General features: G+C 45.4%; 1 protein-coding gene across 5 annotated transcripts in view; it reads left to right on the top strand.

Moving 5' to 3' along the window:
• Positions 1-2,753: 2,753 nt before the first annotated feature.
• Positions 2,754-25,091, top strand: part of UXS1 (UDP-glucuronate decarboxylase 1) — a 77,386-nt gene continuing 55,048 nt past the window's right edge. For 3 of the 5 annotated variants that reach the window (XM_023520355.1, XM_023520354.1, XM_023520356.1), the window contains exon 1: positions 2,858-2,951. In XM_023520355.1, coding sequence (XP_023376123.1) covers positions 2,858-2,951 — 94 coding nt within the window. Of the gene's footprint in view, positions 2,952-25,091 lie in introns of all 5 variants that reach the window. The other 2 variants (XM_011374994.2, XM_011374992.2) reach the window with 1 other exon arrangement.

Genomic DNA, 25,091 nt, shown 5'->3' with positions numbered 1-25,091 from the left:
GGTGCTACCTCTGGGCTTCTGGGATCCAGAAGCACCCACTCTCACTATGGATATGACCAATATTAGCAACTTCCCGCAACCACTAGTAATAGCCTTGCAAGAAGAGCTAGAAGGGGAAGCAATTGCAGAGCCTACCAGGGAGCTGGAAGATGCAGTGTACACACTCCAGCCCCAGCACAATAGCAAGGAGTTCAGAAGTGCAGAAGGAAGCTGAGAAGACTGGTGAATAACCAGCCATGGAAGTCACCCTTGATGAGGGCATGAGTGACTCTTGGTTTCTACTACCCCTCAAGGCCTTTCAGAGTCTTTCCTTTCCAATATTATTTATACTTTCTCTTGTTCCCTGCTCCTCCAGCCAAAGATTTCCACTGTGCCCTATAGGATCCTTTCCCTCCCCAGGGCTCTTGAGGGATGCCCTTGCCCAATGTATATGATGAAGTCTTACTCCCGCTTTGAAAATCAAGTCACGTACCACGTGCTTGGCAAGGCCTTCTTCTGACTGTTCTCACCTGGAAGCAGAGGTGTGCTAAAAAAACAAAAACAAACAAACAAACAAAAGTCCTGATTTATGGCAATGGCTTCTTTCTATAGTATCAATGCTCCCACTTGGAGTCCCTAACACTCAGCTTGAGTGAACCTGTACCAGCCGATTGGCTGGCATGCTCCCTGGAAGCAATGTCTCTCTTGTGAAATTCCTTAGCCATCCATCTGAGCCTGTCCTACAGCACTCCCCATTTCCTGCTATGAATTATAGTTGTTTCTACACACGTCTTTAGTCTCCTACAGAAAAGCATCCCTGTGTAGGAAAAAGGCATGGGTTTAACCCCCAGCCCCACACTCACAGCTACGTGGACACTGACCAAGGTCTCGGAGCTTCAAGATCTTCATCTATTAAAGACAGCAGCAACCCAACATCCCTGGCCTGTTACAGAATTAAATGAGGTAACATTTGAAAGCTTCCCAAATAAGAGTCCCTGGCACATGGTAGAAGTTTAACAAAGGCTGGTTTTGTATTCTTCTTAGGTTTTTAACAATCTAAGAGAGGAGCTATATTATTATTAATTTTTTAATTACCCCATATATGAAGAACAGTGCCTTGTAACTGGTAATTGTTGAAAATATTCTTGTTCACATATCCATTGAGAATATGAAGTAGATAGCAAGGTCCAAGTGGAGTGGGGTGAGAGCCCAGAACCTGATGAGGTGGTGGGGATGGGCTGGTTGGAAGAAGGGAAAAGAGAAAAAGTGCACAGGGTATAGATCTGCCTGAGCCCAAGGTTTCTCTGCTGAACCTAGAGGCCCTCTTCGACATCTCCTTTCCCCCAGGCATTCTCACCGCCAACTGGGTGCAAACTCACTATTGCTTACTCCCTGATTCTGGCTTTGGTTGAGCTGGAAATCAGGGGTTTGGGCCACCAACAGTTTTCTGGTGATAATAATGACAGTGGTTACACTTTTACCTGAAGCTGCTGATAATCCAATGGGGCAGGAGAAGTCGGCAATAGTGTCTGGTGGCAGGAAAACGCTCAACCAGGAATCCTGTGTTTTAAAGGAGTTTTGTACAGAAATAGCATGTATTTCATAATTCTAGCCTGCTTGAATTGATAGATACCTATCAACTCCCGCCTATAACCTAATATACTTGAAATTTATTTACAGCTTCTGTCTGACATTTCTCATAAAGAAAGGTATTTCATTGTTAAGTTTAGCAAAAGGGCTTGGCAGTCAGAGGTCAGAGACATTGCTCTCTGCTCTGATTTCTCCCTGTGGCTGAAGATCAGCACTTCTAGTCTGCAGCTCCACAACACTTTCTGGAGTCTCTCTTGACTTGGTTTCACACAGATCTGTGTGTACCATCTTCTGTCCCCTATGAGCCCAGGGTTTCTGTGTATCTCATGATGAACTTCTGATATCTGCGTATCCCTTAACACACCTGCTTGCTTGTAGAAGGCAGTCAATAAATGCTTATGAAAGAAATAAATTCAGATACCACATATACTATCACTGCACCACCACAATTCACCCCCATAACTATGTTAAAATATATACACTCAACAAAAAGATTGGAATGAAACAAACATACATGATGACATGTTCTGTGTTCTTCTCTAGACAGACAAAGCATGATTTCATCCGTTTCTTTTCCTGGTTTGTCCTAATTATACCACTAGTATTACCTTGTTATAATAATAATAAACTATTTTTAAAAGACATGCCAATCATAACAGAGAAAAAAATGCACCGGGTTTTGACTTCAGCAGTGTTTAGGGGATTAATCTTTGTTGCCACTACTGTAACTAAAGAAGCCAACAAAACAGCCCAGAGAATTGGTCAATTAAGGGAGGCGTTTAAAGAACTTCAAAGACATGGCCAAATTTAGCATAAATATTTTCCATCCCATAATCTGATTGCCCACCGCATTTCACCAGTCGGCTTGGGCTCCGAAACCTAGCGGCTACGGCCTTGCCCTCGATCTGGGGACGCACGCACTTTTCCCGTTCTCCGCGCAAGTGGCACCTCCGTAGAAAACACGCCAGTAGGCGCATGCGCCGCGTCCGCCCAACCACCCCTTCCAGCTACATCTTCGAAAACCGAGGTGAGAGCGGCGCGAGTGGCGCCCGACCGGAGAGAAGGCGGAGGGGAGGGGCGTTGGGAGGCGAGGGAGGGGTTGGGGGTGGGGCGGGGTCGCGCGTGCGCAGTGATTTTGCCGGCAGGAAACCCGGTGCACGGGGCGGGACTCGCGAGCGGCGGTGGGCGGGGCTCTCCCGGGCCGCAGCTGCTGCCGCCACCGCCACCGCGCATTGTGCAGCAGGCGGGTCCCCGCGCGGCAGGGCCCTGGACCGGCGCGCCCCCGGGGATGGTGAACAAGGCGCTCCAGCGCCTCGTGTCTGCCGTCAACCGCAGGAGGATGAAGCTGCTGCTGGGCATCGCGCTGATCGCCTACGTCGCCTGTGAGTGCGCGCAGGCGGCTGGCGGGGAGCCTCATTCATTCCTGGGCACCGCGGTGGCGGGTCCGGGGGCCGGCGAGTTGTGTGCGGCCCCAGGGCGGCTCCGCAGCCCGGTCTCCCTCTCTCCCTCCGGGGGGACCTGTGCTTCCTGCTCTCACCCTTTCGCGAGGGCTCCGGACCCCTTTCGTCCTTCCCACTTTTGCGGCAAAACAGCCGGCCAACTTAGGCGCAGACCCTTGACTGCTTAGGCCCGGGCGCAGAGACCCGGAGACCCGGAGGCCCGGCAGAGGGGTCCTTGCCCCAGGACGCGGTGACCGCCGAGCCCCGCGCGGCGGAGGAGCCGCTGTCCTCGGCTGAACCCGCGCGCCACGGCCCCAGCCCACTGCCCCAAGTTCCCCCTCCCCGACGCGTAGGACTACTGTCCACGTCGCCCCGGGAGCCGGCGAGGGTCCCAGCTGGCGATTCCGAATTGTGCCGCACGGGGACACCCTGGGGACGCCCGCGGCCGCGCCGCCGTGCTGTGTTGGTTAAGTAGGATAAAAATACTGTTGTCGTTGGCATAGCCCCCACTCCGACTGTTCTCTCGGCAGGAAAATTACTCAGCATTTAACTATCGGGGAGCCAAGGGTTGCTGGCCCCCGCCAGACAGCGGCCGCTCTCAGGTGTGTGGGCTCGCGGGGTTCCCGCGACGCGGCGGGTTGGCGCTCCTAGCCCGCCCCGGCCCAGCGGGCAGGCGCTTCCGTGTGTTAAGTTCTCGTCTCTATCATCCCTCACCGCCGCTCCCGAGACAGGGCAGGTGTTGGACCCTGTGTCTTCTTAGAGGCTGGAGCCGTTCTTTTTCTTTCTTTTTTTCCTTTCTTGATTCAAAATTTTTCAATGGGAATATATTTTAATTGTTGCTGTTAATACTTTACCAAGTAACAGAATTGCCCTAGAAATAACTCCCAGTGTGAGCTCCTTTTGAAACCTAGCCAGCAGACAGTACACACTGAAATAAAGCCACCTGCTAACCGGTTGAGTTACCAATATCTGATTCCCGAGATGAAGGGGTACTCAGGAAGGTGGCTTCATTTGAGCATTAAGAAGACGTGTGATTAAGACCCATCCTGTCTGATGGCGTCCAGCTGTTCCAGGAGGTGGAGCTGAGGAAGCTCTAGCAGGGCTCCTGGTTGCTAGGCAAGGTTTCAAGCCGGGAGTGGGTTTAGATGTGAATAGTTTGCAAGGGAGGACGTTTGTGTGGTCAATTGCGGCAAGAAAGCTGAGACCCAAGGGGAAAGACCACTTAAAGTTGCATAATTATTGTTATGACAATTCCTAAATTTGCTTAACGCTTACAATGTCTGTGCAGGCACAAGTCTCTTTCATTGTCTCTTTTAGTTAGCTCAACAGTCTTAGGAAGTAGGTATTATGATTATTTCTATTTTAGAGGTGAGAAAATTAGGGCCAAGAGAAATTAGAAAAATTTCTAATTTTCTCACACAGATGGTTGTTCACACAGATGACAAGTTATGGAGAGCCAAGTTTTGAACACAGAAAGGCTGGGGAGCTGAAGCCTAGAGCAGAGGTATGCAGCAGGTTCAGTGCCGATTACGGGGGCTTCTAAAATTAGATGGATTTAGAATTAATAACGTAGGGGATCTAGGGATGCCAGCAGGAAATCCTACCAAGTCCTTGTTGTCTGTCGCTGTGCTTGGCACCAGGGGACACCAAGGAGTGCAAAACACCTGGGCTGTGCAGTCTTGGAATCTAGTGGTTCTCAAACTGGAGTGTGCCTCAGAATCTTCTGGAGGGTTTGCAAATCACCGGTTGCTGCTTCCCACCTCAAGTTTCTGAGTCAGTAGGTCTGGGGCGGGGCCTGACTGTTTGCATTTCTCATAGCTTTGCCTGGGAAGCTGAAGCTGTTGCTTTGGTTTCTGGGGCCCCCACTTTGAGAACCACTTGGCCTAGAAGGCGAGGTGGCTGTGAATTTAGATATCACCCAAATGAGGGTTAAATTATAAACTGGTAGAAGCAAAGAGTTTATAACAGGGACCCCTGAGCAACCAGGGACATTTCTTTCCATGAGGAATTGACGTCTGAGCTGAGAATTGGAGGATATGTAGGAATTAATAGGGAGGCAGAGGAGGGAATGTGTTGGAAAGGAAGGAACAGCGTGTGCAGAGGTCCTGTGGCAGCCAAGAGCAGGGAGTGTCTGGGAATACAAAGAAGGGTAATGACTTTGGAGTGTGAAAAGGAAGTATAGTGACAGGGTTGCTCCACCACACAGGGACTGAGCAGGCCTGGGAGAGAGGCTTTGTGCCAGTTTGTGAAGTGGGTGATTTCAGCTATGAGAGGTTTAAGACTTGGGTGGAGGCAGTTTTACTGATGAGCAGGGGAGGTAAATCTGAGACACTTTGCAGGAAAAATGTTACAGGCCCCTGATTGATAGTGTCCAAGGACACTGAAAATGTGGTAAGTTAACAGTGACTTCTGTAATTTTCAGTCTCTGCTTTTCCTTATTAATAATCGTGACCCTCCCCCCCCCATTATGAGTACTTCTGTTGACAAAACTGTCTATATTCCCAAATTACACTCACTTTCATTGTTAGCTAGTCCCGCTTCTTGAAGGGCTCCCCCTATTCCTCTCTCAGGTTCTACTAGTCTTCCTCTTTCCACCTCTTCTCCTTTTGCCTCCTCTTTCTCAGAGTCATTTTTGCCTCCTAGGGCCCAGAATCTCTCTTATTGCTACCCATAATTTTCCTGTACCATGCTTGGTGGTGAGCATATGCCACCTTGCATTGCACTCGAGTTCTTTTCCATGCATGATTTCTTCTCAGTAAAATCCCCAATCCTTGAGGACAGGGAACGTGTCTTAAATGTTTCAACTCTTGTGGCACTTAGATCAATGCTATTATCTCATTGGAAGAGCTCAGATTGTTTGACAATCCTGCCCACCTACTAGGTAGCTTCCTTGACAGACTCAGCTTCAGGTACCTTTAGTGTTTTTTTAACCTGCACATAGTCTTATAGCCTCTGCAGGGGTTGTTAGGCAAAACAGTGTCCCCTGCCACTACTTACCCCTCCCCAGAGGCAAGCAGTTCTCTTAGGCGATTATTTTGGTATTTGCCTTTGTGCCATAGAATGATATGCTTCTTGATTTTCCATTTGTAGATATTTATTACCTAGTGACTTTCTTTTTTGGAAGTTGATTGTTTATTTTCTTTCCTCTGAACCCATGCTCACCACCTCCAAGTAGTTTGGTGGAATTTTGAGGAGATCAGCATTTGGTATTCGTGCGTATGACTAAATGTCATTCATACTGAGCCATGTTGTACATAACTTTTTGTTTCCCCTGGAGCTAATAATTGGCTTTTTAAAAAAATTACTTTGTTTTTTATGTGTTATTACTGATTGAACTCCAAATACTTTGTTGGTTGCCTGTATCTTCCTGAAAGATGCTCAGATCGACAGGGCTCAGTTTGGGCACCTTCCTGAAGCAGGGCCCAGCCTTGGACTTGCTCTGCTCATCACACATCTCCTGTCCCCTGACATCCTCTTCTGTATTTCACTTGAATGTGCACGGGGTGGTGGGGAGGGAGCATTTTGGGACTTTGTCCAGAAGTGTCTTTTCTGCTTTCACATTTAATTGATAGATTAATCATGTAGAATTCTAGAAAAAGTTTCCTTCAGAAGTTTTTAGGCATTATTCCACTCTTTTCTGGCTTCTAGCGTCGATGAGGAGTTTCAAGCCAGTCCCTTTGTGTTTGACTTGCGTTTTCTTTCTGGAAGATTTTAGGATCTTTTTGCCTATGATAGCGGTGTGTGCCACACATTTTCAGTCCCGCCCCCTTCCTTACCTCACTCCTGGGGTTGGGCAGGCTCATATCATCACCATGCCTAGGGCAGAGGGGGTGTCTCCTTTACTTCTGAGCTCAGTGTTTAGTGGCGAACTCAAGTTTGTTTCTACAGTGTTCCAGATGACAGTGTTCAGTGTGCAGAGTCTCCCTCTGCCCCCATCCTCTCCTCGTCCCTTAGAGTGAAATAAACTTGAAGAATCCATCTTTGCTGCTCTTAGCCTCTGAGGGTCCTGGGTTAATTGTTGCCGCAGCTGTGGATAGCCTGCCCGACTTACTTGTCCCCGTGCTTGGTCTGGGTGCCTTTGTACCCATGTTCTGGATACTTTTGAGCCCTTGCAATCCAGAAACTCGAATTTTTCAGTGCTGGAGTTTTCCTGAATTATTCGTTGGTTATTTCCTTTCTAGTTTCTCTTTCTGGAATATTATTATGCTGATGTAGAATTGTCTGATTCTGTCCTTTAATTTCATATTTTCTCCTGTTTTAAGCTTTGCTCTACTTTTGAGAAACTTCCTCTTCTTTGTATTATAGCTCTTCTAATGAGATTTTAACATTTTATTTTTTGCTATCATTTTTCACTTACAAGTGTTCTTTGTTTTCTGAATTTTAAAAAAATTAAAAAATGTGGTCTTTGTTTCATGATTGTATTCTCTTCATGATAGTTTTGTTTGTTCAGTTTTCTTCTCACTGAAGATTCTCTTTCCTCCAGGTCATTTCTTTCTTTCTTGTTCAAAGCTTTCCTCAGCTTTCTGGTGACTTGAGGTCATCTGCTGGTGTTTGAGTGGAGGACTCTTGGGTGAGGAGCCCTGAGCTGTCCCTTGACTGTAAGCTATGTCACTGGCAGAGCCTCCTTTCCTCAATACCGTGGGTCTGTCCTCTGAGCTGTGGTGACCAATGCTCTTGTAGGCCTCTGCTGGACTGGGAGGCCTGGTGGCCTGCAGACTGGGAGTCCAGTGGATAGTGAGCTGAATAGTACCTTGATCATTGTCCCGGTTGGACATGGGACTCCCCAGTCCAAGATCTCCTATTCTGCCCTTTCCAGAGGTGGAACTGTCCATCATATGCCAGGGCAGGAAGTGAAGCTGGCAGTTGTACTGCTGTTTGGACAGATTTGAGTCAAACCTCCTGTCTTAGCTGCCTTGTTACCCCATGTGCAGGTGCACCTGGCATGACTGTTCTCAACCCTTCCGGGATATCACTGGGCCTTTCCCACTGCTGGCCTTTCATTCTCTTAATTCTTCTGCCCTCAGTCATCCTTTTTTCATCTTCCAGCAGCATTTTGTTCCCCTTTTCCCTTCCACCTAGGTCTGTGTCTTAAACAACAAGAACAAAAAGAAATCTATTTTCTGATGAGTTAGTGGCATTTAGCAGCTATTTTTTCATCTTCAGCTCTTGAAAACTAGAGTTGTGATATCTAGTCATATTTATTTAATTTTTAGCTTGTCATGGATGTAATGACTTTGTATTTGTGGTACCTTTCTAGTCTATCCTGTCGCTGTTATTCCACTGAAAAGAAGACACAAAATTAAACCCTGAAAATCATATAGAAGCATAATTATGTATGTTAGCTTTTCATTTATGATAATAGACTTCAAACTTCTCCGAGTTGAGACTTTTGTTGGGGGGTGGTTTTGCCCTTAATCTAATCAGTCCCTCCTAAATTCACTCAGTACACATTTACTGGCCTGCTGCCAGGGAGCAGACACAGTAAGTTAGATACCATCCTGATGCTCTAGGGGGAAAAGACAGGGAAAAACAAGCAAGCAAACTATAGAATAGATGATGTTTCCAGAATAGTGGGAGCATCGAGACTTAGCCAGCGTTGGTTAAATGCAGGTTCTGAGGATGGTCCCCAGACCTATGGGTCAGAGCCTGACTCTTGCTCCTTTCCCTCCTTAGGGGTTGGGAGGGGCAACCTGGAGATTGTGTCTAACTCTCAATATTTTAAGCATTTCTGTATTTTCTACTCTTTCTAGCGAAGGAATAATTCAGTAAATACCCAAATAGTCCTCTGCCTAGATTTACCAGTTGTTTCTTTCTTTTTTTTTTTTGCTACATTTGTCCTTTCTCTGTTTTTATACTTTTTTTGTTGAAATATTTGAAATTGCAGACAGAATACTTCACTTTTAAATCCTTTAACATAATCTCCTAAGACTAATTAACATAAATAATGTCATCTGATACTCAGTCCATATTTGAGTTTCCCCCAAGTGTACCGTAAATGTCTTTTATAGTCTTTTCTGGTTTTTTGTTTATTTGTTTTGTTTTTATTTTTTTTATTTTTGTTTGGTTTGGTTTTAAATCCAGGATCTAGTGAAGGTCTACACATTGCATTTGGCTGTTATGTCTCCAACTTTTTTTTTGTTTCTCATTAAATTTTACCTTTTTTAAAAAATCCCAGGCCACTTGTCCTGTAAAATGTCCCATACTCTTATATTTATTTGATTGCTTCCTTATGATTAAATTTGGGTAAACATTTTTTAGTAATGCTTGTGTGTTATAATGTGATTTGCATTATATCAGGATTGTCCCACTGTTGATAAGTTTGGACCATATCACGAAAGTTTGAAGGCACCTTTCCCCAGTACACGAGGAGTGTGACTCTTGGAACTTTTGGTGCGTTTTGCCTGGAGCAGTTTTTATACTGGGAATTGCAAAATGGTGATTTTCTGATTCCGTAAATCCTTTTGTTTATGAAGTGGTATTCTTTTGAAGGGGAAAGAATAACTTGCCCTCCCCCTCTTCTCTCTCTCTGTTAGTTTCTTGTGGCTATTCTCACAAATTACTATAAATCGGGTGACTTTAAAAAAGAGAAATGTATTCTCTCACAGTTCTGGAGGTCAGAAGTCAGAAACTGAGGTGTTTGCAGAGCCACTGTCTTCCCACAGACTCCAACAAGGCACCTAATTTTGGCTTGTGGCAGCATCACTCCACTCCGCCTCTGTGAGTGGTCATGTTGCCTCCTCTTCAGTTACACCTCCCCTACATCCCTTACAAGGACAAATGTCACTGGATTTAGGGCCCAACTGGATAATCTAGGATGATCTTTTGGTCTCAAGAGCCTTAATTACATCTGCAAAGACCCTTTTCCCAAATGAGGTCATATTCACAGGTCTAGGAATCAGGATGTGACATACTGGGGCGAGGGCGGTGGGGAGGGACCAATCAATTTACAATTTTATTTAAATCACTCTGGACTCACAGGTTCTGTTACTCTTTGAGTACTTCTATGATCTTCAGCTGCTCCAAGCTCATCTTGTTTCCCTGCCCCAAACCTGGAATCTGCCATTTCTCCAAGGAGCCCTGCTTCCTTGCAGCGCAGAGCATTGTTTAGCAGTCAGAGTCTGAGCAGTAGTCTTGCCCTTTGCTGTAGAGGTGTCATGGCTTCCAGACCTTTCTTTCAGTGAATGGAGCCAGGAAATGTACACAATTTTTCCAATCCTGTATTTATGCTGATACCCCCAATTTTGCTCTTAATGGGTTTCTTCCTTATCTTTCCCCATTCTGTATTGCTATTTCCTTTTTTCCCTCACAATGAAAATCTTATTTGTAGTATCAGTAAAAACTCATTTGCTCTAAACTACCTTACAGACAGAACACTTTTAGAATTACTACATCAATACCACTACCAACAACAAACTTAAAAAAATTCTGGATTTTTTTGTAGGTCTTTTTGTCCTTAGAATATGGCCCACTAAGGATGTGCAGTTTATTGTGTTCAGAAGCTACTTGAAATAAATTTTTCCTATGCCTTATTCAAAGTAGGTTCATTTTTTTCTGTTTGTGTTCAATTTTAGGATTTGCTTTTTTCTAATTGTTTATGTAAACCATTTATAGGCATACCTCATTTTATTGTGCTTCATTTTATTGTGCCTCACACGTTATGTTTTTTACAAACTGAAGACAAGACCCTTCACCAGCAAAAAGATTATGACTCGTTTTATTGTGATACCTGCTTTATTGTGGTGCTCTTGAACTGAACCCACAGTATCCCTGAGGTGTGCCTGTACATGTTTCAAAAGTCAAACTATATAAAAAGTTACAGTGAGTATCCCATTCCCATTTTTATGGGTCTGTTTTATCCATCCTCGGTTTCTTTTTGTAAATATTGTCTATGTGTATATATGCACATTCTGTTTGTTTTTACCCCAAAGATAGCATACTATACAGTTTTGCCTTTTTTTTTTTTTCTTTTCTTTCCTGCTCAATATCTCCTGGAAAGTGCTCCACATATAGAGATCGCCTTGTTGTGTTTTATAGCTGCATAGTACTCCTGTGCGTGTGTGCATTGCAATTTATTTAACTAGTCTCCTATGGAAGTTATTTCAGATATTTTGCTATTACAAATAGTGCTGCAGTAGATAAACTTGTGCACATGCTCCCACTAGTAATGCAAGAGAACAATTGTTTCCTCTCAGCCTCCCCAACAGACCGTATTGGCAAGTGGAATTCTCATCAGTCTGAAAAATGATATCTCATTGTTTCAACGTGTGTTTCTCTTATTATTGAATGTCAAATGTTTAAGGGCTATTAATATGTCTTTTCTTGAGAACTGTATGTTTTTGCCCATTTTTTGACTGAGTTTTTGGTCCTCTTTTCCCCTTATTTTTAGGAGCTCTTTATACATTAGGGATGTTGACTGTCCTTTGTGAAGTAAATTGCAACCATTTTCTCATGCCTGATGTGCTGTACGGAACAGTATAGTTGGTCTTTGTCTATTCCTAGCACAGAGCTCTTAAAACCCTTGGAGTTTCCTGAGTAATGGGAGTGCCTTTGTTATTCGTAAGAACCCTTTTGACCATACCTGCGTTTATGCCAATAAAGTGACTTAGAGTAGGGCCCCTGGATAGTGGTGCTGGTCACTATTAAGGCCAACCTTGTTCTTAAGAGGGTTGGCACCTCTAGCCCCACCCACCGACCCACTGGAAGAGTTTTGGGGTTAAGAGGCTGGAGATTGAGCACTGTAAAAACTCTCCAACAATGAGATTTGTTGAGCTTCCTAGTTGGTGAACACGTGCAAGTACTGGGAGGGTGGCGCACCCGAAGAGGGCATGGGAGCCCCGGTCTCTTCCCCATTTGTTGCCCTATGCATCTCTTACATTGGGCTGTTCCTCAGGTGTATCCGTTATAATTGTGTCAGCTGATGGTCGTTGGCATTAATTCAACACCAGTGGGAATCCCCAATTTGAGGTGCAGTGAATAAGGAAACTTCAGTGCAAGTCCCTCAGTTGTGATACAGCACAGCTGTGAGAACATCTGTGAAACAGCACTGCTGCAAGATGGCCCTGGAGCAAAGCCCCCCTCTGGCTAGCTCTCCTCTGCGCTTTCCTGCTCCAGTCTAGTCCACTCCAGTACACTCTGCTCTGGTGAGATATTGTTGGTATTTCATCTGCAGCCAGGAGACACAATCTTTACTGTTGGTTGGAAAGGGAAAGTGCCCTCTCTAAGTCAGTGGAGAGCTGACTTGTAAAGCCAGACATTTCCTCTGGTTCATGATTGATTCATCCTCATGCAAATGAGGACTCCAAATATTCGAAGTTTAATTGGTCCAAAAGGCAATGTCCTGATTGGTCAGAATGGAGCTTCTCTGAATGGTCTATGAAAATGCTAATTAGCTGCACATTTCTGATTGGATGGAGAAAGCCTCAGTCCTATTGGTTGAAATGCTGCTCCAGGAACTCCTTTATAAAGGAACACAGCACAGGAGACAGGCAGTTCACTGCAGGCTTCTCCCTGATGTGTGGTTTTTGAGAGAAGCTCCTATGTAGAAATGGCTGCTAGGCTTTTTTTTTGTTGTTTTTTTGTTTGTTTGTTTTTTAATTTGAGCCCAGTCAGACACCAGGAGCCCTTCTTAGTAGGTATCGTTTTTCTCAGGGTTCACATGAAGAAACTGTTTTCTTGAGTTTTTTGAGCTATTCTAGAAAATTATGGAACCCAAGGAGGGACTTAACAGCTTGTTCATCAAAAGTATAGGTGGTCCCTGGGACTTGTGTTTGGAGTTTGAAGTAGGGACAATCTTATAGGACCGAGCCCTTAACCTGTGGGGTCTGATGCTAACTCCAAGCTGTTAGCGTCAGAATCGGATTGAATTGTTGGATGCTCAGTTGGTGTTCAGAGGATGACAGAATTAGTTATTGGTGTGGAAAAGCCCACACATTTGGTGGCATAAGTGTTCTGAGAATAGAACCAGATTTTAGGACCTGCGAATTATCTTCAACAGCTTTCCTATTTCCCCATGTGATTCTTAAACTGATGAAGTTATTAAATGAGAAAAATGAGACCTGGGACTGTGAAGGAGTGGAGAGGCCTTCAGACCCAGGAGTTGTTGGTATTTATAGGTTGGATAGGATTTGTGCAGTGGAGGTGAAGGCAAAAGTGCCAGTTTTGCCACAGGAAGGGTGCCAGGAGCCAGGATCCTTTGGGTCTTTAAAGGCAGAACTTGAAGTCTGACCCGACATAAACTTTAGTCAGTTAGATGAATAAACGTTTAATGAGAATTCATGCAGCATGAGAAGGTAGAGATTTTGGTGAGCATGCCGCCCTAAGTATTCAAACATGAGGGAAGGTACAAATATCAGTTTTGCATTTTGGGGCAGCCTGTCTAGCCTGAATATTATGTTCTGTACATATCTCCCTGCCTTCAGTAGATATGCTGGTGGATTATAGCTTTGGTATGCGGCACCACTGTGTAGGCCAAGAAGTTGGACAAGTCTGTTACGAAGTTGATGAGCTTTCATGAATGGCAAGGCAGGTTGCCAGCTTCTCCATGTGTGTTGAACCCACGTTAATGCTATTTCAAGTTTTTTTCTTGCTTTACGTTCTACAACTGTGCTGGGTCTTAGGAATTCCTGAAGGATAAAGGTGGAGAGGAATACTTCGGAACTGGCTGTTTTCTGAAAAGGGTGGTTCACTGGCTCTCATTCAACTCATCTTATAATTTAGGATAAATTGTCTAACCTTGCTGTTTCATTTTTTCACTTACAAAATGAAAATACTATGTTCTCATACCTTGTAGGTAATAATACTTTTTAAAAAACACTATGAGGAATTGAAAGGATTTCTTTAAATACATGATAGATGAGCCACCTGAGAAAAATGTTTCCAGGTGTGGGTATCATAAAGTAACAAGTGACAGAAGGACTGTTCTCAGGCAGAAAGGGCAGTGGGCAAGTGGGTGCTTCTCTGAGGGTGGGCTGTTTTCCTTATGTCCCTTTCATTTAGAAGGGCAAGGAGTGAATTCCAAATTAATCCATCAGTTTCTTTGATTATCTGGTTCAACTTTTTATTGCTCTAACCAAAATAAATAAGTGAAATAAAGCACCAACAGAGCACTCAAACCCCTTCACAATATTTTCCAGAAGGAGCCTGAACGTCCTAGAAAAGGAAAACCATTTTGTTAGGGTGGTGAGATTTGGAGATCTTATTCTTAGTATCTTTGAATATTTTTATGGTATTTTCAGAAACTGCTAACAACATGCTGTTTCCAAGTTGGAATTCAGTGGGCATAATGTAGGTGACTTGGCTTTCGTTTATTGGTTTTTAAAGATGTGAGCAATCAGCTGCATCATAGCAGAAGACTGAAGGTGTCCGAAGACTCAGTTCTAATCAAGTGAAAGAATCAGTTAATCAGGGCCAGTGACGATTTCTGTGAAAATGGTCCTTAGCTGTCAGTGATCAGTGTCCTCATAAACAGGTTCTTAGCCAACCTTGTATGCAGCCAAATCAGGATCTTAGTTCTTTCCTTCCTCTTCCTTTCAAATTATACTGAATTTAATTCAAATCTCCTTCTCTCTTTTCTCCCTGTGAATCCTAATTATTTAAAAGACAAAATTTCCTTCCCAGGTTCTTCAAACAATGAGAGCCTCCCCCACTAACACTAGGCTTTCTGGTCCTCCCTAGGCTTCATCTTGCCCGTGTTTCCTCCCCTAAGCCTCCCACCCCTAGGCGGGTGCTGAAGTGAAGCAGGAGTGACCCACTTTGATAAATGAAGCATGACGGGGGAGATGCTCTCTCCATTTTATAGATGGGGAAACTGAGGCACAGAGTGGTTATGTGACCTGTCTCAGCTCTTGGTTTGGCTACGTGGCAGCGTAGAGGGACCTGAGGAACCCCAAGGCTGCACCTACCCTATTCCTTAGCTTGGGGTAGGCTTTTAATGAAATGTGTCCTGAAAAAAAGCTGCCCTTGATTGGGTGCCTACAAGGTGGAAGGGGCAGGAGGAATTTTGGGGAACTCCACTCCTGGGTATTGTCCTTGTCATGTCGGGGGTGGTTAAGCTGCCTCAAGGCCTCCTACCTGGTCCTGCAGTGGGAGCTCTTTCCTCTTCCTTTACGACTTTAATGCGGCTAATGAGGAGGCAGTGTGGTGGGCCCAGGCCAGCTTGTCTGCCTTGAAGACCCAACAGCCCCAGTTCTGCACCTTGGGAGGTCGGAAGGCCCATGCCTCAGACCCAGCAGCAGTATTCTGTTTTGGCCAGGGTTTTGAGTCTGTGGGGCCCTTGGTCCTTCCATATGGGAGTGTCTAGCACCTGTACCTGTCACATACACCTGTGTACCTGCCTGGCTCACGGGCCAGGTCCCACCCTGCTGTGCCCCCACCCCCAAACCCCGAAAGTGACCACCCAGGCTCCCCCACTCCTCCAGAAGCCTCCCAAGGCACCTGCCACCACCCTCGCTCCCAACTCCGTGCACCTGCCCGCCCACTCTTTACCTTTCCCCCCCATACTCCCACCTGCTCCTCTCACACCCTGTCTCACCTGTAACCCATTCCCCCATTCTCACTCCACCCTCCCCCACCCTTTTTCCTCCTCTAACACCCTCCTGCAGGAACACCCCACCCTCTGCCTGCTTCTTCACTCCCTTGCTCTGCTCTCCCACTTGCTCTCACTCCCATCTCCATCACTCTCATCCCCTCCTCATGCACATACACCTCACTCTCCACCCACCCACCCCCCGCCATTTCCCTTGCACACAGCCTCTCTGCACTTGCCCCACATACTCCCTGTCCTCGTACTCTCCAGGACTCTTGTCATCCTTGATAAAAGCTGTGGGTAGAAGGCTGGCATTCTCCAGGTGTGATCTGCAGATGTAGCCATTCCACATGCCTGTCTCTGGATGGCCATGCCACTGGAAGGAAATCAGCTTAGAGGACCAAGTGCCCTGGTCACTTGTGGAGTGGCATGCCTGGCCTGGGCCCTGTCTGTGGCATGTCCAGGACGGGGCCCCTTGGTCCCGGTGAGCACACCTTCCACGCCTGCAGGAGCTTTGGTTTGGAGATGGCCTTCCTAGGTCACCCACGCTGCCTTTCCTTGCCCGCTCCTTTAAAAGCAAAATGAAAAGGCAGACTTAAAATCATCATTAAGAGTTTTAAAGCTCATTTAAAAATTACAAAGTAATTGGAAATAAGAGAATAATGTGCTTAATGTGGGAAAACCAGAGAGTGAAGTGCAAAGAAGATAAAATCACAGTCCTCAGCATTTTCTCCTATAAAAATGCCTCTCCATACAGAGGTAATGACGTCTCTTCATTTAGTGAGATCTTTCTTTTTGGCCCAGGCAAGTTTTATAATTTCTTTCATGTGGGTTTTTACATTTTTTGAGAAGTTCATTTCTATGAATTTCTCATTAGCATTCTAAATAAAGATCCAAGAGCAAATATATTATGAACAAAACAACTTTTCAGCAGCAAGCTGCAAAATTAACCCCAAAGCAATATTGCATTTTCAAAAGGTTTTTTCTTTTGCCTTTTGCATGAATCCTTATATGTGCACATTCTTTCCTACCTTGTTTTTAATCATAATGTTCTATTTTCTAAAAAAAGTTGCAGCTTTGCATGTATGTCCTATCCAAAGTTTGGATTTCCTTCCTCCATTTAGAAGTTGGGGTGAGGAGCCTTTTTTTTTTTTCCTAGTTAGGTCTTTTTTTAAACCTTTTTTCCCTCCTGGCTTTCTTTGCCTTAGGCATTCTAAAAATAGATTCATCCACCATTATTGTTATTATCCAACCGAATCCGGGGTTCATTCGAAGTAGCTGAAAAGGAAGTGTTTGCAGCAGGGCTATTGCAAGTCAGCAGTTCCCAGCAGATTCGTTATCAACTGGGCAGCACATGTTTATTGAGTGGCCTGCTCTGTGCAGAGGGGCTGGAAAACAGTGTTATTTCTGGACTCTTGATTCCACCCGGGTCCATGTCCTCTGTGCTAAGTGAGGTCTGAGATGCGGTGCCGTAGCCTTCATAATTGCCGGGAGGCACTGGGAATATTTTCCGCTTTCGTTGCTCTTTCTTCGATAAATCTGTTCCTTCTTCCTACCAGAAAGCTGAGATGCTTTCATTTGGTGGCCTCAGAGAAAGTCTATTTTATTATCTTTGAAAATATTTTACATTTCCTTAGGCTGAGTCTCTATGTGTTTAAGTGGAAAAAAGCAAGAGAAGTAACGTGGCAACTTTTCCTACTCACCTAAATACCAACTTTGGTATTTGCGAAGTTGCAGGGGAGGAGGGTGCAAGGAGAGTCTTCCTCTGGTCATTTGTATTTGTCTCTAGTAATTTGAAGAATCAAAGTGCATCTTTGCTTTCTGGAGCTCAGGAGTTCTCTGGCATTTTTCTATTTCTTTTGTACCAACATCTCCAAATTTGATGGCATTATTTAGTATTTCAGATTAAGGGACTTTTGAATGTTATTAAATAGTAATACTAGAATTTTGGGAATATGTTTGAGCGGAACCTGAATTTTGGGGATATGTTCGAATGGTACCTGTTTGCAGATTTATTGGGTTCCTGGCTGTGTGAACAGGCAGATCCTGTGATTTTCTAGGGTGAAGATTTGAGGACAGAATGTATCTTAATTCCAGCTGTAAGACACAGCAGTCACAATGTTATTTGCATAAAGTAGATCACACAGGTAGCTTTCTTTCCATAGGATTATTGCCTCTGAGTACTAAGTTGAGTTGAAGAATCTGGAAACCAAGGTGTTTGGTGGTTAAGGGTAGTTTACAGTTAGGATAATAAGGTGCAAGAGATATTGATATTTTACGTCTTTTGGGGGACTTGGTTGTTATTCATGGTTTTAACATCCAAACAGTGTGGAAGCATTTGGAAGATCCATCTCTGTCCTCTTCCCCCTCCAGCTAATAACCCTGTTCCCTTTCCATTGGCCACTACTGAACACCAATCTGTATGTACAAATCATCTAGATAGTTTCCTTTGCATTATGTGTTTATAAAGTGTATTTAGGTTTTCTAAAAATGTAAATGGTCTTATACTATTGATTGTTCTGTGTTTTGCTTTTTTACTTATCACATGGAGTCTTTGAACGCAGAGATCTGCCTCATTCATCTAATTGGTTGCATAGAACTCAGTGGTAGATGTGTATTGTAAGATGCCCTCGTTTTAGTGAAAGGTAGGCTTTGTCTGGTGAGGGCTTCCAGTGGCAGAATTCTTTTCCTTCAAACTGTTATTTTAACACTTTTCTTGAATAAGAGTGAACTCTTTTAAGGCTACACTTCATTATTTATAATTTTAAAGCTTTACCTTCAAGACCGTCTTGGATTTCCAAGGTCAGTTGTGTGGAAGTTGTATTGTAACTTTTGTTCTGCTGCAGCGTGTATCTTACAGAGTACATATACAGGGTAAATGAGACAGGGACCTTGGTGTGGAGGCAGAGACAAGCAGGTGGAGGTTCTGCAGTGGTCCTGAGGAGGGGTCAGAGAGGGCATCTGAGGAGGGGCAGAGCCCACGCAAGTGATGGAACAGAGCCAGCCAGGGAGAGATGGAGGGGAAGGGTCTCTGTGAAAAAAGGGGAAGAGCGGGGCCAGGCTTTGAAGTCAGAGCAAGGGAGGTGCACTCGGACATGGGTGGGGTTCAGTGTTGGGAGAATGAGAAGACTATGGGGGGGGCGGGGATCATGGGAGATGAGGCTAGAGGAGTAGCAGGAAGTGTCCCTTGGGTGTCCTGTGCAGGAGCGTGGGTGGAGGAGCCCTGGGATTGGCCTGTGCTTGGGGAGGGCACCATTTCTAGGCCTGGTGCCTGGGGAGCTGAGGGAGGGAGCCCTGGACACCCTTCCTAGGAGAGAGGGTCAGCCACCATTGTTTTGCTGTGCGGAGCACATGCAACACAGAGTCCCTGCCCCTAAGTGTGCCCAGTCGAGCTCATGGGGACTCAGTACTGAGCAAGCTTTATCTCAGTGCCACCATGCTTTTCATCAGAGATGGGGCCATCTATGATTTGGTGTTGGTTGTTGCATAATCCAGGAGCACAAACAGAACATAAGAAGCTCCAAGGCATTTAATGAGTTAGGAAGGCTGGGCGGGCAGGGGTGGGGTGTGCTCAGTACTGTACTGCCTGCTTACAACAGGTGATGGAGGAGTGGAAACAGGTAGCGTGGGGGTGAGGGACAGAGAGGGCATCCTGTGGGGCTGGCATTAGGGTGGGGGTGCTCCATGGATCCTCCATATTATATATATGTACATACACTTATATAAGTTCCAGAACACACACATTTTTTTGTTAACTCTTTCTTTTAAATCTTCTTCCTTTGTTTTATAATGGTGGTAATACAGTGGTACATATACATATATGCAGGTTGCTTACACATAATTTTTTGAGTTTGCCCTTGGAAGGCACGGAGCTCTGCCTTGGACTATGTGATGTGGCAGTGTGACTCTACTCCTGTGTTATATTGAAGCAGTGGGAACTGGGCTCTGCTACAAATACAGCATTTTTTTGTGGTTAAAAAAAGTAGTTTGGAGAACTTGGAAATCTTGATCAAGAAAATGACAAGGACACGGCTTAAGGACAAATCATCTGGTGTGAAGGGAGAAGTGCAGATGGCAGAAATGGGAGGTGGTCAGCTCATGCAGTGGCCAGAGCCTGGATGTGGGGCCGGCACGGGGATCGAGGGAGACATAAGCTGAAGGGCTGCATTGAGGAAGAATCATAAGCGTTTGCCAGATGCTTGGGAAGAAAGGGAGGACATTACAGAGGGAAAAGGGGCATCGAGAACTGTATCTAGTAGAGAGAATGTCTGTGGCGGGGAGAGGGTGCTCATTTTGACATCGTTTTAACTCTGTCGTCTTAGCAAAACATGGTGTGTCTTAGGACTGGGGCAGGGGCACGAACAGCGTAGGCTGTGTGCTGCAGAGGGTCTCAGAGGGCAGGTGAATTGGCATCGCTTGCAGCACTGGCGAAACCCAGATGGCTGGGCCCCACCCCTGAGTTTCTGAGTCGAAGTCCTGGCAGCCTGAGAATCTGCGTTTCCTGCATGTTCCTAGGTGCCACTGCTGCCGCCAGTGCTCCAGGACAACTCTTTGCAGCCGTGATCAGAACAACCATTTGCCTGTCCATCTGCAGAGGCCCCTGAGGATGGGCGTTCTCTTTCCCGGCCTTTTATTTATTTGTTTGTTTGTTTTAAATTAAGTTTATTGGGGTAACATTGGTTAATACAATTATATAATTTTCAGGTGCACATTATCATTTGACATCTGTATATTCTATTGTGTGTTTACCACCCAAAGTCCGGTTTCCTTCAGCTACCATATATTTGATCCCTTAACCCATGTCACCCTCCCCTTATCCTCCTATATTTGATCCCCTTTACCCTGTCTACTTCCTCCCTCCTCCCCCACCCCACTAGTAATCAGTAGTCTATAGTCTATGTCCACGAGTCTCTGTTTGTTTGTCCTGCTCATTTGTTGCTTTTAGGTTTATATCCCACATATAGTGATATGTGATTTTCAACTTTTTCTGTCTGGCTTATTTGGCTTAGCATGATTATCTCGAGGTCCATCCATGTTGTCGCAAATGGCAGTATTTCATCTCTTCTTATGGCTGAGTAATATTCCATTGTATATATGTACCAAAGCTTCTTTCGTAGGACACTTCTGTTGCTCCCATGTCCTGGCCAGTGTGAATAATGCTGCTATGAACATCGGTGTGCAAATATCTTTTTGAATATGGGTTTTCAAATCTATGGGGTAAATACCCAGAAGAGTTGCCCAGCCTTTTAAAAAAAGAGGGATGGATTTCCTTGCGCTGGTAGTGGAGTAAATGGTTTTGGATTTGGGGCTTTCTAATTCACCAGTTCGGGGGATTTTAATAGGTTTCCTATACTTTGCAAGCCACGATACTGCCCTGCCTGGAATGGACAGAGCCAAATCAGTGTCCTCCATAGACCTCACAAATGTGTTGCAAACTTTCTTCTTGTGAGTTGTAGAAATTAAAATAATACAAAAGTATAGAAAGGTCTTACTTCATGTCTCCAGACTTTTTTCTGTGAATAAGTATACATACTTGTAGTTTTAAACAATCATATAGTTTTAAAAAGCAAAAAAATGGATTCCACCACATGTATCCTCTGAGTTTTCCTTCTCACTTAATATGGACATTTTTACTTGTAAAGACTTTTAAAAACGACCATATGTCATCTACAAAGCCCACGGTTGCTTACATTTTTAACCACTTTAAATAAAGGAACTTTTTGAGGTAAAAAATGTCAGTGTGATTTTATTAGGTACGCCCGCGGGGGCAGGTGTGAGTCATTTAAAAATGTTTTATAGCAGAAGTTCAAGACCTGCCAGCTGGGACTGAAGGTGGGGACTGCAGAGCAGGGAGTTGAAAAGACTGCTGCTGTCCTGCCTACTTCTGGAGCTGTCCTTGGAGTCTGGCAGTCTCAGGGAGTGCCTGGAGCAAGGCTGGTGACGTGGGAAAGTCCAAGAAGCAGGTGCCCTCCGCCCAAGGCTGAGAAGCATGCCCATTATTAGAGCCTGCTCGAGCACCCCACTTCACCTTTTCATCTGGGACACTTTTCATCCTGTATCACCACTGTGGACAAACAAGCCTGGCTGGCTGGGCGGGTTGAGGGTTTTGGCTGGGCTTCGTCAGCTTTGGGAGTAGGCAGGGGTCCCCGTTCAGTGACAGCTGCTCTTTGGTGGGTGATGCTGCCTGCCCATTTTACGCCTCATTCTCGTAGTGGGAACTGGACACGGAAACTCCCTCCTCCTGCACGTCTCCCTTGCTTATGTGAAGAATTAAAAACAATAATTTCTTCTTAATAATTGAACTTTCAGATCTATTTAAACAACTCTTATGATGCTTTTTTTATTACAAGAATAATGCATATTCTTATCTGCTTTGAAAAACATTTCAATTGTGCTACCTCAGAGTTTATCTAGGTGAGTCAAATATTTGCCATTCCAGTACTGGAATTGTTGGCACATCTTTCCTAGGCCCATGGAAGGTTGTGTTCAGGTGGAGGCAGGTGGCCTGGGGGTTGGGGTGGTAGGATTTTTCCAGGACGTCAGCCTTGACTCGTGCTCTTTACCTAGGCGGTGAGTCTGTGCACAGTTGTGCCTTTGATGGGTGGAGGGTGCACGTGCACTTTGTAGGGAACGCACCAGGTGGAGAAGGATCTAGCTCGGAATCTGGTTCGTTTGAGAGCTGCTGCAGGAATACCTGAACATCAGTAGATTGAAGGGGTGGCGACACGCCTGACTGTTTTGGTTCTGGTTAGGTTTTACTGCTTAACTACTACAAAACTTGGTGGTAAAAAAAACAGCAAGCATTTTAGGACCCTTACGGGTTCTGTGGGTCAGGAATTTGAAATGGGGTGGCTCTTCTCTGTTTCATGATATATGTATGGGACTTCAGTTGGGATGACGCAGAATAGGTGGGGCTAGTGGGTCCACTCCAGGCAGCTCTTTCATGGTAAGTCTGGCCTCTGAGAATGGGCTTGGTCAGCACTGGCTGTTATAGTGACCTGTCCGGCCTCAAGGTCGTCAGACTTCTTCCACAGCAGCCCAGGCTCCAAGAGCCAGTGTTCCAGCAAACAAGGCAGATGTGCACACTTTTTATGACCAGCTCCAAAAGTCACATAGTATCATTTTTGCTCTCTCCTGTGATGGAAGCAGTCATAAGTCCTCTGGATTCAAGGGAAGGGCAGAGACCCCACCTCCTCATGAGAGGCATGTCAAAGAATTTTTTAACAGGTTTTGAAAAATTCCGCAACAGAAGGAGTCTCCTTTTGTGTAAAAAACAGTGTCACTGTACAGTTTTGCAGTGAGTACTTGGCAAACTGAGTCATAGCTTAGATGAGGTGTTTTATTTTAGTTAACACGCTCAGAAAATCTTGAGAGGAACAATAAACAGTCATAGCAGAATGCGTTCAGCAGCATCACACTTTAGTGTTCCTGGAACTTTCAAGATGCCCTGTGTTTGTAAGAGTTTCTACTTTGAACACTTCTCTAAATGAAAGTGTTCTTGACCTGAGCAAGTGGAAGGTTGGAATTGCTAGTCACTCTCCTGAAATGGGGAGCACCTTCCACGTGCAAATGGGCTTAATCACCCCCCCCCACACACACAAGGACGTCATGAGGTCAATGTTACCCAGTTTGAGTTTGAGGACATGTTACACAAAGGGAGTCTGAGGGGAGGGGATTAACTTAGAGCAGGGGTCCCCAACTCTCCAGGGCTGCAGACCAGGTACCTGTCTGTGGCCTTTTAGGAACTGGTCCGAAGGCAGGAGGTGAGCGGCAGGTGAGCAAGAAAAGCTTCATCTGTATTTGCAGCCGCTCCCCAATTAGCATCACTGCCTCAGCTCCACCTCAGATCATCAGGCACTAGATTCTCCTAGGAGCACCGGTCCCTGGTGGCAAAGAGGTTGGGAACTGCTGACTTAGAGGACGTGTTTGGAGACAAGATGACTTTTTTCTGTGGAGACAGGGATGACTCTGGAGCCCTGGATAGACAGATCACACAGGCTTGGAATGAGGCCTCACATTTACAAGCGTTTGCCCAGCTATGGGTGGTCACTTGTCATGTGACCTTGAGCAAGTCACATGATATTTCTCTTGGTTCAGACTTTGGCTGTGAAGTGGAGGTAGTAACATGACCTCAGGGTTAGAAACAGCTGGGGTGAATGGCCCACGTGGCGAGACTGGCAGCTGCACTCCCTGGCCGCATGCTTTGGCCCTGTCATGAGATCCCCCAGGGCTGTGGCTTCTGCCTGGCTGCATGCAGCAGTGGGTGCCACATTTTAATGAACCTTCACCATGCTGGCCTCAGGGTTCCCTCTGGCCAACCCTGGCTTTCCCAGCTCCAAGCCTCTGTTTCTACTGGCCTATAGACATCTTTCAGCTGCATTACTGTGAGGTGACTTGAACCCAGCATGTGCTCCTTCCAGTCCATTATCCCCTGCCCCCAGCCATCCTTCACCCCTAATGTTCTTATATCATGACATCATCCATGACACCTCCCCACCCTGACCTCTCATCTCACCCTTATACACCACCTGTCCCCAAGACATGCCTGCTGTCCTTGGCATTCTTTCAGCTCACTTTCTTCCTTGCTCATCTGTCCCTGCTTCCTGTTATGCTAAAACACAGGCTTCCTGTCATCACACTGAGTGCTTGCTGGTTGCCATTAACCAGAGCCCAGCTGTCTTGAAATGCTACAGAAGGTAAAACAATGGTGTCTATACTTATACTTGGTTCATTGACAGAATCCCCTGTCAGCTTCTTAAGAAAACTTTCATGGCTCACCTTGACCCTGCAGCCTCATTGTCTCCTCCCCTGGCATCCTGGGGCTGGCCTTGCGCACCGGCCCCACCACCCCCCACCACCTCCGCCACCCCACCTCTTTCTTACCAAGAGCGTTTCCTTCAGAGCCCAGTAGATGTCCCTTCCCATTTTCACAGTTCAGTGACCTGCCTCCAACTCTGCTCCCCGAGACTGACTCTGGTGCCAATTCTATAGAGGTGACTGGTGGCTGTTCTCCCTTCAAGGACAAGGGGATTGATTATACTTGGTCATTCTGGTTTCTCTTAGAGCAGAGATGGGTATTGACTCGTGGCCAAATCTAGCCTACCCTGCAGCTAAGAAAGTTGTAACAATTTTTGAATAGTTGAAAAAAATCAAAAGAAGAATTCTATTTCGTAACACAAAATTCAGATTTCAGTGTCCTTGAATAAAGTTGTGTGGGTGTACAGCCAGGCTTTTACGAATTTTTTATGACCGGTGGCCCCACAGTGGCGGAGTTGAGTAGTTGTTTCAGATATCATATGGCTTAAAAAGTGTAAGATATTTGCAGTCTGTTCTTTTACAGAACAGGTTTGCTGACTCCTGCCTGGGAGTAATGATTCTCGATTGTTTGGAAGAGCTTTTCGTTCACTCTTTCAGCAAACATTTAGTGAGCACATATTACATGGCTATATGTCAGTGTCGTAGATAGAAGCAGTCAACAAACCAGAAAATCTTTGCCATTTGGAGCTTACGTTTTCTTGGAGGGAATCACAATAAATATGGATCCACAGGTAAATCGACGT

The sequence above is a fragment of the Pteropus vampyrus genome, unplaced genomic scaffold (genome assembly GCF_000151845.1).
Source record: "Pteropus vampyrus isolate Shadow unplaced genomic scaffold, Pvam_2.0 Scaffold259, whole genome shotgun sequence".
Lineage (NCBI taxonomy): Eukaryota > Metazoa > Chordata > Mammalia > Chiroptera > Pteropodidae > Pteropus > Pteropus vampyrus.
This window is presented reverse-complemented; position numbering and strand designations above follow the sequence as displayed.